At 35.0% G+C, this 17,178-nt stretch overlaps 1 protein-coding gene across 1 annotated transcript; it reads left to right on the top strand.

Annotated features, from left to right (window-relative positions):
* Positions 1–1,277: 1,277 nt before the first annotated feature.
* LOC114173621 (endoglucanase 14-like) lies at positions 1,278–4,525 on the top strand. The gene is made up of 6 exons (XM_028058110.1): positions 1,278–1,490; positions 2,455–2,868; positions 3,351–3,437; positions 3,604–3,756; positions 3,847–4,128; positions 4,202–4,525. Exons 1-6 carry the CDS (start codon positions 1,278–1,280, stop codon positions 4,514–4,516), a joined length of 1,464 nt encoding a protein of 487 aa, XP_027913911.1. The 3' UTR covers positions 4,517–4,525.
* The last annotated feature ends 12,653 nt before the right edge of the window (positions 4,526–17,178 follow it).

Raw genomic sequence — 17,178 nt, 5'->3', positions numbered from 1 at the left:
TACTATACAATAAATAAAACTATTTACAATAATAATAATAATTTTAATATCTTTTATTAATAAAAAATGTAAATACAGGTAACATGTGTTTTAACTAGTTATAAATAAATATAATTAATGCAGTTATAACTATAGCTACTCTGACAGAATTTATAATATGACATTGTGGCCATAATTTTCTTAAATATCTTGGTTAAGTTTAAAAAACAAAATCATAAAATTAACAATTTTGAGAAAAGAGGATTAAAAAATTTGAAAATAAAAGTCAAAGTTAATACTTCTTTTTTAGTATTATATAAATTATTTTCTAACATTATAAATGTATGAGAACTGATATTGAAAAACAGTTTTTGTAATAATTATTGAAGTGTAACATACACTAGAATAAAAAGAATATAATAATAATAAAATGAAAATATTATTTATAATTAATTATTATGGTTAATTTGAGTTGAAACATAGTAAAAGTCAAATGTAAAATATCAAAGGTCTAATTAAATTTTATGATTTATAAACTCATAATGAAAATAATTATTTAATCATTAACCTTTATCATAATGATCTGATTGGGAACATAAAACGTCAAACGGCAGTTTTTACAATTTATGTAATATACATAACGAAAATGATTTTCTTATTATTAATGACTTGAAAATAAAATAGTCAGCTATAGAAAATCAAAGCACCATTCAGTTCTTACAATTTATGTAATATATAATAAAGTAATCATGGAAATTATGATTATATCGTTAATTAAAATTGATTTGAGTGGGGTAACGTCCAAAAGTATAAATATTTTCTTAAAAATATAACCTCATAAAATATTTGCTTATGTTTAATTGCGGAAAATTAGTCATAAGAATAATATTTATAAAACTATAAATTTTAAACATTTTTAAAAGAAGGTGAATCTAGGCTTATTTGGACAAGTTTTGTTTTTGAAAGGAAAATTAAAATTGGTTTATTCAGCTTACAGAACTTATATTAAAGTTTTTACTTTTATTTTTACATAAAAATATTTTAATTTATGAAAATAGAAATTAATATTTTTTTTAAGAGTTACAGAGCAAAAATATTATATTTGTGGGTTAAAAGTATTTTGGATGATAGAATCGGCAGTGAATTTGTCAGAAATAGTAATAAGTTTGAAATATTTATTTATGAGATAATTATAAGATTATTTTGCAGAGTGATTGTGCTATAAATAGGGTAGGCATGTTGAACATTTGAAAGCATAGACCAAATAGTTGTTTCCTTGTTGCCATATGAAATCATCAATGGTGATGAGTGAAAGCAGGGTGTTGATTTTGAGTGTTCTCCTTTTGTGTTGTTTCCAAATTCATGATGTAGCCTGTGATCATCATGACTACAAACAAGCCCTGACAAATAGTTTGCTGTATTTTGAGGGCCAACGTTCAGGGAAGTTGCCACCCAATCAGAGGGTGGCCTGGAGAGCAGATTCAGCACTTAAAGATGGCCAAGACGCTGGAGTAATTTATCTTATTTTACCTTTTCAGTTCTATTTCATTTTAATTTCCAATTTTTTTTATTAAGATTAATCATTTTTAATTTTAAAAGAGCCAAGTTGTTTTTAATTACTTTTTTTTTTCATTCTATGTGTTTTGAGTTTGAAATTTTATGTACGGATTTGGAGTAGAGTATTAGATGAAGTAACGATATGTTGTTGAAAAAAAATGGTTTTATTAATATTGTTCGTTAAATTAGTTTGTGATAATTACACAAAAATATTTGTATTTGTCAATTGATATACTAATTGTTTTGAATATTTTAAAATGATTTTGCCCTAGATATATAATGTTAACGTATACTTAATTAGAAATAAGAATAAAACCACTGCGTAAAATCGCATTCAACATGACGGTTTCGTAAGTTACAATAAACTTTAAAATATTTAAATAATTTTATGGAATCCAAACATTATGATTTTTATTATCATTATTTCTTACCATTTGTATATGTCAGTTTTTTTTGCTTTTAAAACTTTAATCATTATTCAGTCTGTTTCTAAATTTAATCCATTGACTCTAACGCACACGAAACAGTCCAAACTTTTCTTGCAGAGAAGAAATTTTTCATAACTTAATATCTCATAACTATTTTATTTAATAACAAGACTATGTAGATGCCAACAATAATCATTTTTATTTGATGGTTCATCAACTAATACAAATTTTTATCCCATGAGTGATAAGATTGAACACATTGATAGACAACTATATGTTCTTTTAGTATGATGACAGATTAATTCAATGTGTATATCTTATTTTTGGAAAAAAAGAAGAAAAATAGTGTCCATAATAAGAACTGAATTAATTTAGACATGTGATATCTTTATTTTTATTATTATAATCTCAATTATTTTCTCTTAAGTTGAACAAATTGTTGGACAAGAAATATTTTTTACTCAAACTATTAACTATTTTTTTCTGGCAGATTGATCTTGTGGGTGGATACTATGATGCTGGAGATAACCTGAAACTAGGGTTTCCACTAGCATTCACCATAACCATGCTTTCATGGAGCACAATAGAGTTCAAAGACGAACTTTCCAAGCAGAAGGAACTCCAAAACGCGCTTAGCGCCATCAAATGGGGCACAGATTATTTGATTAAAGCACACACCAGTCCTGATGTATTCTACGGCGAGATCGGAGATGTAGATTCTGATCATCAATGTTGGATGCGACCGGAAGATATGACAACTCTTCGAACTTCTTACAAGCTCAATGATCAAAATCCTGGTTCGGATCTTGCCGCCGAATCGGCAGCGGCCTTAGCAGCTGCCTCCATAGCATTTGAATCCGTGGATAAAAAATACTCCTCCACCATGTTACTTCATGCTACGCAGGTAAGTATATACATTAGCCCTAGATAAACCGTTTACATGGTTACATAAACCCAAATATATGATATAGGATTAAATATGTGTATATTTTTTTTTCTAAATTTAAAATTAGTTTATTTTTAAAAATTTTGTTCAATTTAATCTTCAACTTTAGAAAGTGGTAGATTTAGTCAAATAAACTTAACAAGTGAAACAAATTAAATTAATATATGTCTAAAGTTAAAAAACTAAATTAAATCCAAATTTTGAAAAGGAACCGATCGTAATTTTCATATAAAATCAAAGATAAAAACATATTTAAAACCATATCATTTATTATGGTGGGTGGGGTCGTTAATTTTTAAGATACAAATTAACAAAAATTTTATCTCGTGAGAAAAAGTCAAAATACTATTACAAAATATACATTTGCATATTACCATAGTATAACTGATTTTCTAATTTTTCTTTTGGTGATAATTTATGGTTCTTGATTTTGTTTGCAGTTGTTTGAGTTTGCGAACACTCATCGAGGTAAGTATTCAGACAGTATCACACCAGCAAGGGAAATATATTCCAGTAGCGGCTTCGAGGTGTGTATAAATCACTGAATGACGCTAATTAATACTTATGGGAAATAAAAATCAAATGAAATTATGCATATCAATTACTTTAGTTATAATTTTGATATTTAAGTAATAAAATACTATATTGTATTACGTAAAATGTGGAAATTTATTTAATTGTTTTAATTAACAGGATGAATTGGTGTGGGGAGCTGCATGGCTTTATCGTGCGACCAACATGAAGAAGTACCTTGATTACATGGGAGGAGTGAGTGACATTGGTGGTGTGAGATCAGAGTTTAGTTGGGATGATAAGTACGTGGGTGCACATATTCTTGCAGCAAAGGTATCATTCAATTCTCACAAATGGTGAAGACAATTAAGTCGAATCTAACTTTCACATGGAATAAAGTAATTTGTTTTGGATGTGATGCAGTTTGTTTTGGATGGTAAAGTGGAGGCATCAGGGATATGGGCGCAATACAAGTCACAGGCAGAGGAATACATATGCTCCTGTGCTCAGAAATCAAACCAAAATGTGCAGAAAACAGCAGGGGGTCTCTTCTGGTTCTTACCATGGAACAATAATCAATACGTTGCTACTGCAACATTTGTGATGTCCGTTTATTCCAAGTATTTATCTTCAAATGGTTCACCCCTCCACTGCAGTGGTGGTGCTGTTACTCCTGATGATCTTACTTCTATCGTTCGATCCCAGGTACTTCATCCCTTCTTAGATTAAGTTAATTAAAATGGTTGATATGTGAGCAATGTTTTTGTTTTCCTTATAGGTTGACTACATTTTGGGTTCTAACCCTAAAGGCATGAGTTACATGATTGGATACGGGTCAAATTTTCCACAAAAGGTTCATCACAGAGGAGCATCAATTATATCAATCAAAAAAGATCCTAGCCCAGTATCATGCAAAGATGGGTTCCAGGAATGGTTCCATAAGAATGAACCAAACCCTAATGTGTTGGTTGGTGCAGTTGTGAGTCCAGATGGAAATGATAACTATGAAGACAGTAGGGAGGATTACCAACTAGCTGAGCCAGCAACTGTTACTATGGCACCTTTAGTGGGTGTTCTTGCTCATCTAGCTTAATTTGTAGACTTTCACCTTACTTATAATGCTAAAACAGTATATGTAATTATGACAATGAAGGAAGCATTTTGAATACGTGCCCCTCTTTCAAAACTCTTCGTTTATGCAAGAATTTTGATATGCAATTTAATTGTTTTCGTTTCAATTTGCGTACGATAATTGATAATTTAAGCGTCTAAGTCTATGTTCTATATTAATTAAAAATGAAAAATTAAGTATTATATAAAAAGGATTTATAAATTTATTTGTATTAAAGTTTTTAATTGAAATGATGTTAAAACTAAATTCATGTCTCATATTGTTATAGAATATCTCCCATAAATTTTCTCAAATAACCTATTATTATAACACTTCAAATAATAATATACATTGTGGCACCAAACTTAAAATATTCAACAATTAAACGTTATTGAGATAAACTATAATTTACCTAACAACAGGTTTACATAAAAATCTATTGTTACACGAAAAATTAACTAAATAAACTAGATTTTTATATCAGGTTTTAGTTCTTTGAATTTGCATATACTTTTACATATATAGAAAAAAACAGCATTACAAAAATAAAAAGAAAACGTCACACAGTTATAATATAGCAGCGCAGTCCTGACACACCACGGTACCACCAAATTATAAATGAACAAGACAAACAGTCTACTGGAAACACAAGAAAATGCAAAGACCGACAAATACATAGGCCGTAGCCCCAAAGATATCCCAAGAAAACTAAGCAGCAGAGTCGTCTCTTCCCTGGTGACCACGATTATCCCTCGCATCTGCTCCCATCAATAATTTGATGATCATTGCAAAGATAAGAACACGACATATAAACAACCAACAAGAAAAGGATAAGCTAGAGCCAACAATGTTTTTAATCATACAATCCAATATACTTTTCATCATCCAATATACATACATCATCCAAGCATATTAAGACTCTTCAACCAATACACTAAGACTCGACTCGACTCATCCGGATACGTATAACCTGGTTGGATTCAGTGAATGCTTGCACTTGTGATAGATACCTCTGCTCACCCCCGATCTGCTCACCCCCGAGCTATGTGTTACATTGTTACAATAAATCAAATCCCTCACCACAAGGTTAGCCCTTAGAGAATTTCAGGCCTCCTGCTACTTTCACCACAGGAGTCAGTCCGCTCTAGGTGAGACTCACTGACTCCTTAGAGTGTCAGGATGCAACCTTACCTTGAATCTTTACCTAGTTATACAGATGGGGCACCACCATGGACACCCACTAACAAGGGCCATGGAATTACGTCCCGACCACTGAAGCGCGATCCTGAAATCCCACCTAGGGATTTCCAAGGAATTACGCACTGACACGGACCAAGCATACCAGACCACGCAATAAAGGTTTATTACGCATACATATATATCACATACCATCTCTTGATAATTCACCTTTTTCATTTCTTTCTCAGTGGTTCCATACCCATCCATTTCTCTCAAACCATAGATATGAGATTTTAGTTCATGCCAATACCATGCCACTTTAACACCAACCATCTCATTTAGTTTGCATGCCAAATTCATACCATACCCATCATTCACCATCCATGAATCATATCACTCATACATAGCAGTTCATTATATATTTTTCATCATAACAATCATACCCAAGCAATTACCAATTACCCCAGAGCAACCAAACACCCAAACCACGCATTGTCTCGCCCAGCCCCTCGCTCAGGCTGAAGGGTCTCGCTTAGGCGAGATCGCTCTCGCTTGGGCGAAATGCTCACTCGCTCAAAATTACAGTGGGTCGCCTGGGCGACCCTTCGTGGCAAAAATCTTAGGCGAGCCCCTGTTAACCTCGCCTAGGCGAGACATGCCCGCTTAAGCGAGTTTAACAGTTCTCGCCACTATTTTCTCCTACAGCGGACAACATAGCATACCAAACAGTAATCCAATCATTTTATGCATCTATAACAATGCTCAAAATACAGTCAAACGCAAGACCAACACCAATAACCACAAACGTCTTAGACATTTTGGAGAGTTCTAGCTTCCCTTACCTGGAAAAGGAATAAGAGGACTTTGACAGCCAAGCGTGAGGAATACAACAACTCTAGGAACAAACTACAGGGCTGAGATGAGAGTGGAACAGAACCAAAAATGGAGTTAACCAAGGCTCTTAACTGCAGATTACGAAAAAGTGATAAAAGAGAACTAGCATGAACTCGAAGGACACTTACATGGAGCAACGAAATCTCCTGGCTCAACGTAACAGCGGAAGCAGAAACCCTAGCAGAGGGGGGTTGACGACTGCAGCTCAAGGTTCACTGAAAAGAGTGGAAGTATGAGTTAGGGCAACTAGGAGTGGCTTTATCTGCTGGGCCTGCCCCTTAGGCCCACTTACAAAGGCAGCCCCTTTAACTTAGGGCATAAGAGAAACATCAGATTTTAATGGGCCTTACAGTTTGTTTCATTAGAGATTTTATCTCTATATCATCCACCTGTTAGAATTGGTCAACTTAGTTTAGGTGTAGAAGCGTATTTTGAGAGAGAGAAATTAAAATTACTAAATTGGAAGGATAGCATAAATATAGGAAAAACAAAAGTGTGAGGTATACATTTGTGTTAAGTATAAATACATTGGCACAAAAAGTTTATTGTGAATTCCATTAACAATAAAAGAGAGATAAGAGAGAGAAAAGAAAAATATTTTTATTTTTCTAGGTTGATTAAGTTGTGAGTTGAGTGTTTTGTGTGTTATTTCCTAACAATTGATATCAGAGCTTGGTTGTTACTATTATTTATTGTTATAAAATATATAGAGGGAATCAAATTTGAGTGGGAGCAATGGTTGCAGATGAAGGAAAGGTGAAAATTGGAAAGTTCGATGGTATGAACTTTAGCTTTTGGAAGATGCAAATTGAAGATTATTTGTATCAGAAAAAGATGTATCAACCTCTCTCGGGAAATAAACTAGAGGACATGAAAAATAAAGGTTGGGCTCTTCTTGATAGGCAAGCTTGGAGTTATTCGCTTGACGTTATCTCATAATGTTGCATTCAACATTGTAAAAGAAACAACCATATCAGGTTTTATGGCGGCTCTTTCAAGAATGTATGAAAAGCCTTCAGCCTCAAACAAAGTTCATTTCATAAGACGATTGTTCAATTTACGGATGACAGAAGGTGCATCGACAACTCAACATCTTAAAGAACTCCATATAGTCACAATCGAATTGAGTTTTGTTGTAATAGAATTTGACGAGGAAATACGAGCATTGATACTTTTGTCTTCCGTACCAGAAAGTTAGAATGCTACTGTCACAACTATGAGTAGCTCATCAAGAAGTAATAAGTTGATATTTGATGATGTCCGTGATTTGGTTCTCAGTGAAGAGATTCGACGAAGAGAGTCAGTGAATTGTCAACCACTTCAGTTTTGCATACAAAATTAAGAGGGAGAAGTTTAACTAAAGGATATATACATGTAAATCCAAGGAAAGGAGGTATAAGTCTAAAAACCCTCGTAACTTCCATAAGTCAAAGACTATTGAGTGATGGACTTATGGAAAGATTGGGCATTACAAAAATTAGTGCAAGAATTCACCGAAGAGAATTAGCAAGAGGAGGGGTATTGAGACAGGAGTGTGAGCGTTGGGTGGAGAGTAGCTGGTGTGGGTGTATTGCAGAGAGGAGTTGGAGAGGAAGAACGGTGTGACGGGTGCAAATCAAGAGAGGAGAAGGTTTTGCTTCAAAGCACACTCACCAATTCGGGTTTGGAGCGAGGATAAGAGGTAAGGGGAGTTGCTTCGCGTGCTATTATTCGTATTCACCTTATTATGTCTTGTGTGATCATAAGTGCATGAATTCTCTGCCTGGTGTGTACTGTTTGTGCGTTTTCTGGGTTCTGCCCAGAAACCGCCTGGCGGGCATGCATGTGCCGCCAGGCGGTTCATCAGTTTATGTGTGGATTTGGTTCCTGATGGCTTAAACCGCCTGGCAGGGATGAATGTCCGCCAGGCGGTGCGACAGTGTTGCGTTTTCTGTTAGGTTTGCGTTTTGCACAGGAGCGTTGGGATTTCTGATTGTGATTGTATGCGTTGATAGTATGAGTTGGTTGGAATTGGGGTCTGGTAAAGTTTGAGAATACTCCTTTATAATTTAACATGGATAGGGTTGGATTATTGGTATGGGTGGAATCCAAGTTGAGTTATTAGGGTTCATAAGGTGGACAAAATTGAGGAGATTACGCCAAGAGAAATTGGGACAGTAAATTAGGTGAGGTTTATTGGGTAATATTGTCTGTGAAGTATGGCTTGAATTCTGGATAACTTGGCATATCATGAGTACAGCAACCTGGAGTTTCTCTGGGTTCTGTTACACCGCCCGGCGGTGACTAGCTTGCCGCCAGGCGACATCGGGATCAGTGGCATAGTTAATGTTTGTTTTCGGGGAGTTGTGAAGGAAGAGGTTAAGAGTGATATTGGAACTTAAAGAAGGGCACAATAAGAAATAATACGCTTAGGTAAGTGTGTATGGTAATGGGAAGTGGTTGATGGGGTGATTACGTGATGAGTTCTTGATAGTTGTGTTGGGTAAAGGAAGAGTATTGGATAGCATGAGTTAGTGGATTAGGATTGGAAAGCTTAGTATTCTGCATAAATGTGGTTAAATATCTTTGATTATTGGTTATAAGTTTTAAGTGTTTGGGAACTTGTGAGTTAAACATAAGTTATGTGATTAGGTGAGATTGTGTGGAATAAGATGCATGGTAGTGCAGCGTGAAATGAGTATAATGAGAGGTGATTTGATAATGTTCCTAAACTGCAGTATTTGATAGTGAATGGCATGCCTTGTTGTTGTAAGTGATGATTAACTGTGATAGAGGAGTGAAATAGAGTGTCTAAATGCCTTTAGTTAGGTACATGGGCTATACATGGGAAGGTGTAGGATTGGAGAATTTATAAATTCTGATAAGACAATTGTGCTGTACGCTCTAGGACATGCTGAAATTGCGAAATTACCATTTTGGGTGCCAAATCAGTAGCAGGAAGTTACTGGTATGACGCTTGGCGGTCTGTTGATACCACCAGGTGATAGGAATCACTGGGAAAGACTCATGCACCGCGTGGCGCCTGGCGGCAAGGGAGTGCTCCGCCAGGCGGCATTGGAGAAACAGTGGCGCTGGAAGAGCGCTGGCGCCTGGCGGTGGGCAGGTACCGCCAGGCGGTCTGGGCCTGTTTCGCCAGGCGGTGTTGGCTGGTGCGCCAGGCGGCCGTGCACCAGGCCACGAGTTGTGTGTGTTGCTTTAACTGACAATGATGCTTTGCTTGGATCGGGAGATGATGTGCCATGAGCGGGTAGGTTCATGGATGGTGTTGACATGTGAGGATATGAGCGGGGAGGTTCATATCCAGTTACTCTCATGTGGGAATACGAGCGAGGTAGGTTCGTATGTTCCGTGCTCACGTTGAGAGATGCCACGTGCGGGGAGGTACGGGGGCTGTTGGACTACGGGCGGGCAGGTCCATAGAGCAGGACTACGAGCGGGGAGGTTCGTAGGGCAGGACCACGAGCGGGCAGGTTCGTGTGAGCATCATGTTCCCGAGTCCAAGGCTAACAAATTGTATGATCTGAAGATTGATAAGTCTTGGGGTTAAGGTCTTGGCCAAGAATTATATATAATGAATAAGATGGGTATATGATCTATCTTGTGTTTTATATGTTTGTTATTTTATTTTCTCAGCTTACCCTTTCTGTTTGTGTGTGGCGATGATCGTGTAATTTGTTACACGGGAGCAGATGTTGATACAGGTGGTGCTGAGGATGTTCAGATGGCGGAGTGAGGGCTAGCATGGGATTAGAGCTAGGATTTTCTCTTATATGTATTACTTTATGTTTTTATTATAAACACGAATAATGGGAACTTGTAATACTTGACTGATTATGTTATAAGTTTGGCGCGTGCGTTCATGGAATTAATTTTTCCCGTGTTGGGATTTTTATCGAGATGACTATTAATGTAATTATTTCTTTTATTATTTATTTTTAAGTAATATTCCCTAGGGATGTTACAGAGATCACTGGAAGATTTCTAAAGGTGCAATGACTATTGCTCGTGGTAAAAAAAGTGTTACTCTATACAAGACTACTAAAGCATGTCATTTAATTGTAGTTGTAACAAAGGAAAAATCCAATCTATGGCACCAAAGGTTAGGCCATATGAGCGAGAAAGGAATGAAGATCATGCACTCAAAAGATAAACTACTAGGTCTTTAGTCACTAGAAATTGATATGTTTGAAGATTGTATATTTGGAAAGCAGAAATGAGTTAACTTTCAGACAAGTAAAAGAACCCCAAAGAAAGAAAGGCTTGAACTTACCCACTCTGATGTTTGGGGACTGACGAATGTCCTATCCATTGGTGGGAAACAATACTTTGTGACTTTTATATATGACAACTCTAGAAAGGTATGCGTTTACTTTCTAAAACACAAGTCAGAAGTATTTGATGCTTTCAAGATTTGAAAAGCCATGGTAGAAAATGAAACAGGATTGAAGATCAAAAAGCTTAGAACGAACAATGGTGGTGAATATGAAGACAATATATTTAAGAAGTTTTGCTATGAGCATGGGATCAGGATCGAGAGGAATGTGTCGGGCATGCCTTAACATAATGGTGTAATTGAGTGTATGAATCGAACATTGACTAAAAGAGCCAGAAGCTTATGTTTTCAATTAGGCTTACCAAAGCAGTTCTAGGAAGAAGCAGTCAACAAAGCAAGTTACTTAATCAACTAAGGTCCATCGGTACCATTGGAGCACAAAATAGTAGAAGAAGTATGGAGTGGAAAAGATGTAAAACTCTCACATCTTAGGGTTTTTTGTTGTGTAGCATATGTGCACATTAGTGACGAAGGAAGGAATAAACTTGATCCTAAATCGAATAGGTGAACTTTCATCGATTATGGTGAAGATGAGTTTGGCTACCATTTATGGGATAATGAAAATAGAAAGATTATTCGTAGTAGAGATGTGATCTTCAATGAAAAAGTAATATACAAGGATAAGGACAACACATATATAGAGGTGCATGATGTCCCAGAAACTCCTATAACTGATACTCCTCAGCCAAAGGAATCAATTAAAAATAATAATGACTAATAACCTGACACATCAGATTCTTCTACTTAAATTCTTGCTTTGAGAATATCTACTCGGCCTCATGAGCCTAATAGGAAATACCTAAATTATATATTATTAACCGATGAAGAGGAGCCTGAAAACTATGAGGAAGCATGACAGACTTTAGATGCTAGTAAGTGGGAGCTTGTTATGAATAATGAGATGAAATCTTTAACATCCAATCAGACATGGAACTAGTAAAGTTGCCTATGGGAAAAAGGCACTTCATAACAAATGGGTATATCGAGTAAAGGAGGAGCATGATGGCTCCAAGAGATATAAGGCCCGATTAGCTATCAAAGGATTTCAACAAAAGGAAGTAATTGACTACACTAAAATCTTTGCTCCAATTGTGAAACTCAATACTATTTAGTCAGTCTTAAGTATTGTTGCTTGTGAAGGGCTCTACCTCAAGCAATTAGACATAAAGATTGCATTTCTTCATGGAGACTTAGATGAAGAAATTGACATGTATCAACTTGAAAGTTTCTCTGAAGAAGGGAAAAAATAATATGGTGTGCAGATTAAAGAAGAACTTGTATGGTTTCAAACAAACTCCAAGACAATGGTATAGAAGTTTGAAAGCTTCATGCACAAGGAAGGTTTCCAGAAGTGAAATGTTGACCATTGTTTTTTCTTTAAGAGATGTGAATCTAGTTATATCATTTTGTTACTTTATGTTGATGATATGTCAGTAGCAAGTTCATATATGGATAAAAATAAACACTTGAAAACACAATTTTTAAAAGAATTTGACATGAAGGATTTGGGTCCAGCGAAGAAGATCCTTGGAATGAAAATAACACGAGATAAGCAAACGTGAATTTTGCAGATATGTTGACAAAGGTTGTAACCATTGACAAATTGAAGTTGTGCTCAACTTCAATTGGCCTGCAAGAATAACATTCAAGAGAAGGTTGTTGCATTGATCAAGGTGTGAAGACAAATTGAAATTAGTCCAAGTGGAAGATTGTTAGAATTGGTCAACTTAGTTTAGGTGTAAAAACGTATTTTGAGAGACAGAAATTAAAACCACTAAATTGGAAGGATAACATAAATATAGGAAAAACAAAAATGTGAGGATTGTATACATTTGTGTTAAGTATAAATACATTGGCACAAAAAGTTTATTATGAATTCCAATAACAAGAAAAGAGAGATAAGAGAGAGAAAAGAAACATATTTTTATTTTTCTAGGTTGATTGAGTTGTGAATTGAGTGTTTTGTAAACACTTGTTTTGTAATTTTCTCTTTCAAATAAAAGATTTACAACAACCCATAGACATAGGCATAATTGGCTGAACTCTATTATCAATATTATGTGTGATTATTCCGCATTTATATTGTTTCCATAAATCTGATTATAGGAAATGTGCGTTATTTCCTAACACCACCAAAAGGCTAAACCTTAACTTAGTTAGTAGTTCTACAATTCCATAAAAAAAAATTCAATTCCTCATCACATGTAGAAAAACTCTTAAAACTCATAAATCAAAAATTTATCAAAAAAACAAAACTGGCGAAAAAAAAACGCATTTCAAATACTAATACAAATTTAACAAAATAGAAAGAAAAACATACTAACAAAAAAATATTAGAATAAAAAGATTAGTGCACATAAGCAGCATGAGATTTAAGGATTGATATGTGTCAAAACCCTACAAATAACTCTATATTATAAGAAAGTAAGGAGAGGCAAGAAATGAAAGTGGATGAGAAGTCACATGGATAATCAAGATTGATTATAAGAGAATAAAGATAACTAATAATTCTATTTTTCTTAACAAAATTATAATTTATTAAAAAAAGGTTTTAACTCATTAAATTTATTTTTTTAATACCAATATGAATTAACAAACAACTCATAATAATTTAATTAAAATTTGTACTCAAATATAAAGTTATAATTAATTTAATAGATGTGTATTAGTATTAAAAATAGTTTTTTTAGACCTGTGTTTTCTTAAACATAATTTTATATTTAATTTAATAAAGGTATATTAACACTAAAAATATTTTTTTGAAACTTTTTTAGACCTAAAGCGAGTATTTTACAAGCTTCATCCTTGAGTCAGACTTGTCTATCTTCTTCAATAAAATAATATAAGAGTTGTTTTGCTCAATTCTAACTTTTATCTTCTCTTCATTCATTATGAGTGGGATTGAAAGAAGTTTTTTGAGTTATTAAAAGAGGATTAACTTCTTTAAAAAACCATTATATACATATATATATATATATATATATATATATATATATATATATATATATATATATATATATATATATATTATAAAATAAAGCTAATAAGCTAATAATAGAGAAGAATAAAAGGAAGAAGAGAGAATGAAGAGTAACTTTTCTATGTGTCTTATTATTGATAGGAAAGAGTCTTATTTATTGGTACAAAATGTAATCCATAAAGGATACAAATCAAATAATTGATGTAACTATTTAAACCTCATAAAAAGTAATTAATCATATGAGTAATTGTATTAAATCAATGAACGATCATTAATTCATAACACACCCCCCTTGAGTGTCCATTGATAAGAGAATGTGCCTCGTTAAAATGTTACTAGGAAAAACCCAGTGAAGGAAAAAGAGTACAATATTCTATATTCTTTAATACAATATTGTTCATCACATTTTCTATTTCTCCCTCGCATGTAAACTCGCATCATTAAGATGGCGAAGTCCAATCCTATAAATCAGTTGCCCAAAAAGTTCTCCTTGGTGAAGACTTTGTAAAAAAATGTGTCAAATTTTCACATGAATGAATCTTTTGGATCTCTATATCATCCTTTCAATTGAACAATGCATTATTATCTTTATATATGGTTGTTGATTCCATTTTTCTCGAGGATAGACCACAAGTTTGTCGCACATGTTGAATTATAGACCTTAACTAGACAATTTCACAACTTACCTCTTGTAATGCGAAACTTTTACATGATTTGACGATGTTACTGCTATGGTTTGTCTCACAAAACGTCATGAATCCTTATGCTACCACATGTGAACAAATATCTTGTTTGTGATAAACCACTATGACACTGTGAGGATTGTAACATCCTGGTAGGATATTACTTAAATAAAATAAAATAACCAGGGGAAAATAATTACATCATTTATTAAAGAAACCATTTCCCAAAAACACAGGAAATTTCAACACTTTAATAATAATAGTAAACCATAAAAGTCAAAACATTATAAACTTCACCTTTACATTTTAAAATTAATATCCAAAGCCATAAAAACTGTAATCAAAATTACATGGAATTTAAACAAAAATAGTAAATAAAATCCCCTCGTACTCTAAGCCCCTCTCCGCCACTAAGCGTCTCCTGGCTCACCTGAAACATCATCTGCTCCCGGATAATAAATTACCCGATCATCGCCTCACACTAACAGATAGGATGAGCTATGCACATAAACATAAATAAATATGAAATAATTCCCCAGCCTATTCATAAATATTCATTTACTTACAAAAACACCCACTTTCCCACACTCGTAACCAATATGAGTTCATGCATGTATCTAACTCTAGGATTTCATGTGCTTCCATGACCCTCCTCGCTCGTGGTCCAACCTACAAGCCTATCCCGCTCGTAGTCCTGCTTCACGGACTCTCAGGCCCGTTCATCTGAACTCCTCGCTCGGACCTGGACCCGCATACCCGCCTTTCCTACTATGAACTCCCTCACTCATAGCATTCTCAAGTTGAGCATGAAATGAACTCCCTCGCTCATTCATCCCAACAAGAGTACCTCCGGTGAACTAAACAGTTCACGTTTCGCATGCGGTCTACCCATCACGAACTCCTCGTTCGCGACTCATTCCAAGCACATCCCAAAATCCTATGGACTTAGTCCTTCAAACTCAAACACCACAAATCATGTATATACTTACCATAACTTAGGAAACACCAAGCAAAACAGCTCAAACAGTGCACACACAAGCATGGATTCACCACATTCTCGCCTAAGCCAAAGGTCTACGCCCAGGCTAGTCCATCAGCCTTGCTTAAGCCAACCCACCTCGCCTGAGCGAGCGTGAAATAGTGGTTGTACCACTTCATCTCGCTTAGGCGAGGCTTGAGCAAGACCTTAAGTCGCTCAACACACAAAGCTCCTTGCTTGGACGAGGATTCAAAAAGAAAAAAAACACCAAGTCTCATCGCGACCTCTCTTAGGCGAGCCATTCTCGCCTAAGCAAGCATACCTATCGCTCAACACCCCAAAACCTCTCGCTTGGGCTAGAAGTCGCGCTCAAAACGTCCAGGTTTCCTCGCGACCTCGCTTGGGCGAGGTCTCTCGCCTGAGCGAGAGACTAAGTCGCTCAACCCTGTCCCTGGTCGCCTAGGCGAGAAACGCAAACCAGAACCAAAAACGAGACTCTGCAACTCTCGCTTAGACGAGGTGGACTCGCTTAGGCGAAAATTGCAGAGGTTCTCCTCCGATCACACGCGAAAATAGCCAAAACAATGCCCACTCACAGCACCAACAGTACCAAACAAGTTATATTCACAAGCACATCATATGAACATGGTATAATCCCATTTGAATCACCAAACTAAAGGTTTGGCCATAATTAACCAATACAGTACCAAAACTCTCATATTTATATAAGACACTAAAAAGGCTTTATGCACAGCATCAAACCAACCAATTCTCCCAAATCATGGAATTTACACACACACGGAACAACTCCCCTAACCTGAATTTCTTGATTGAAAATGGGAAGAAAATAGCGGTTCCTTGGTTCACCAAATGCTTTGCTTCAACCTCTCTCCCAATTCAGCCCTTGCACACCCAAAACTCCCACCTCTCTTTACACACATCAAGGTTTGAACTCGTAACCCTCCACTCATAAGACCAAGGCACAACCATTATGCCAATTCAGATTTAATGATAACTATTATAATCCTATGATTATAATATCACTCACTAGTCCCACATATATATATCAAAACTAATAATAAATACAAACAACACAAAATTGCCATACATAGGACTTGAACCCAAGTCTTTTCACATAATAAAGTACTCTCAACCATTTGAGCTAGTACTTTTCCACATCATACCAATTACCATTTAATGTCATAAAAGTCCCTTTCTCCCGCATTTATTAATTAATTAATTATTTAATTAATTAATTTTCATGGGTCTTACAATGATTAGATAAATAACATGGATTTGCGTAACCCATTAGATATGATTTTAAATCATTTGGATAAAGTATGTCCATATTTGCAGTACCCTTAAGGTAACAAAGTATATGTTTTATTCTAATCCTATGTCTTCTTATAGGTGAAAAACTATATCTTGGTTAACAAATTTATAACAAATGCAATATCAAACTGAGTATAATTAGCAAGATACATTAGACCAAGATATGGTACTTCTAGACCAAGAAGTTCTTCATCATTTTCTTGAAGTCTAAAAGAGCCTTTATCAACATCTAACAATCTCACAACCATTGGAGTGCATAATAGA

This window comes from Vigna unguiculata, chromosome 2 (genome assembly GCF_004118075.2).
Source record: "Vigna unguiculata cultivar IT97K-499-35 chromosome 2, ASM411807v1, whole genome shotgun sequence".
In the NCBI taxonomy this organism is placed as follows: Eukaryota; Viridiplantae; Streptophyta; class Magnoliopsida; order Fabales; family Fabaceae; genus Vigna; species Vigna unguiculata.
The sequence above is the reverse complement of the archived record's forward strand: the minus strand, read 5'-3'. Positions and strand labels throughout refer to the sequence as shown.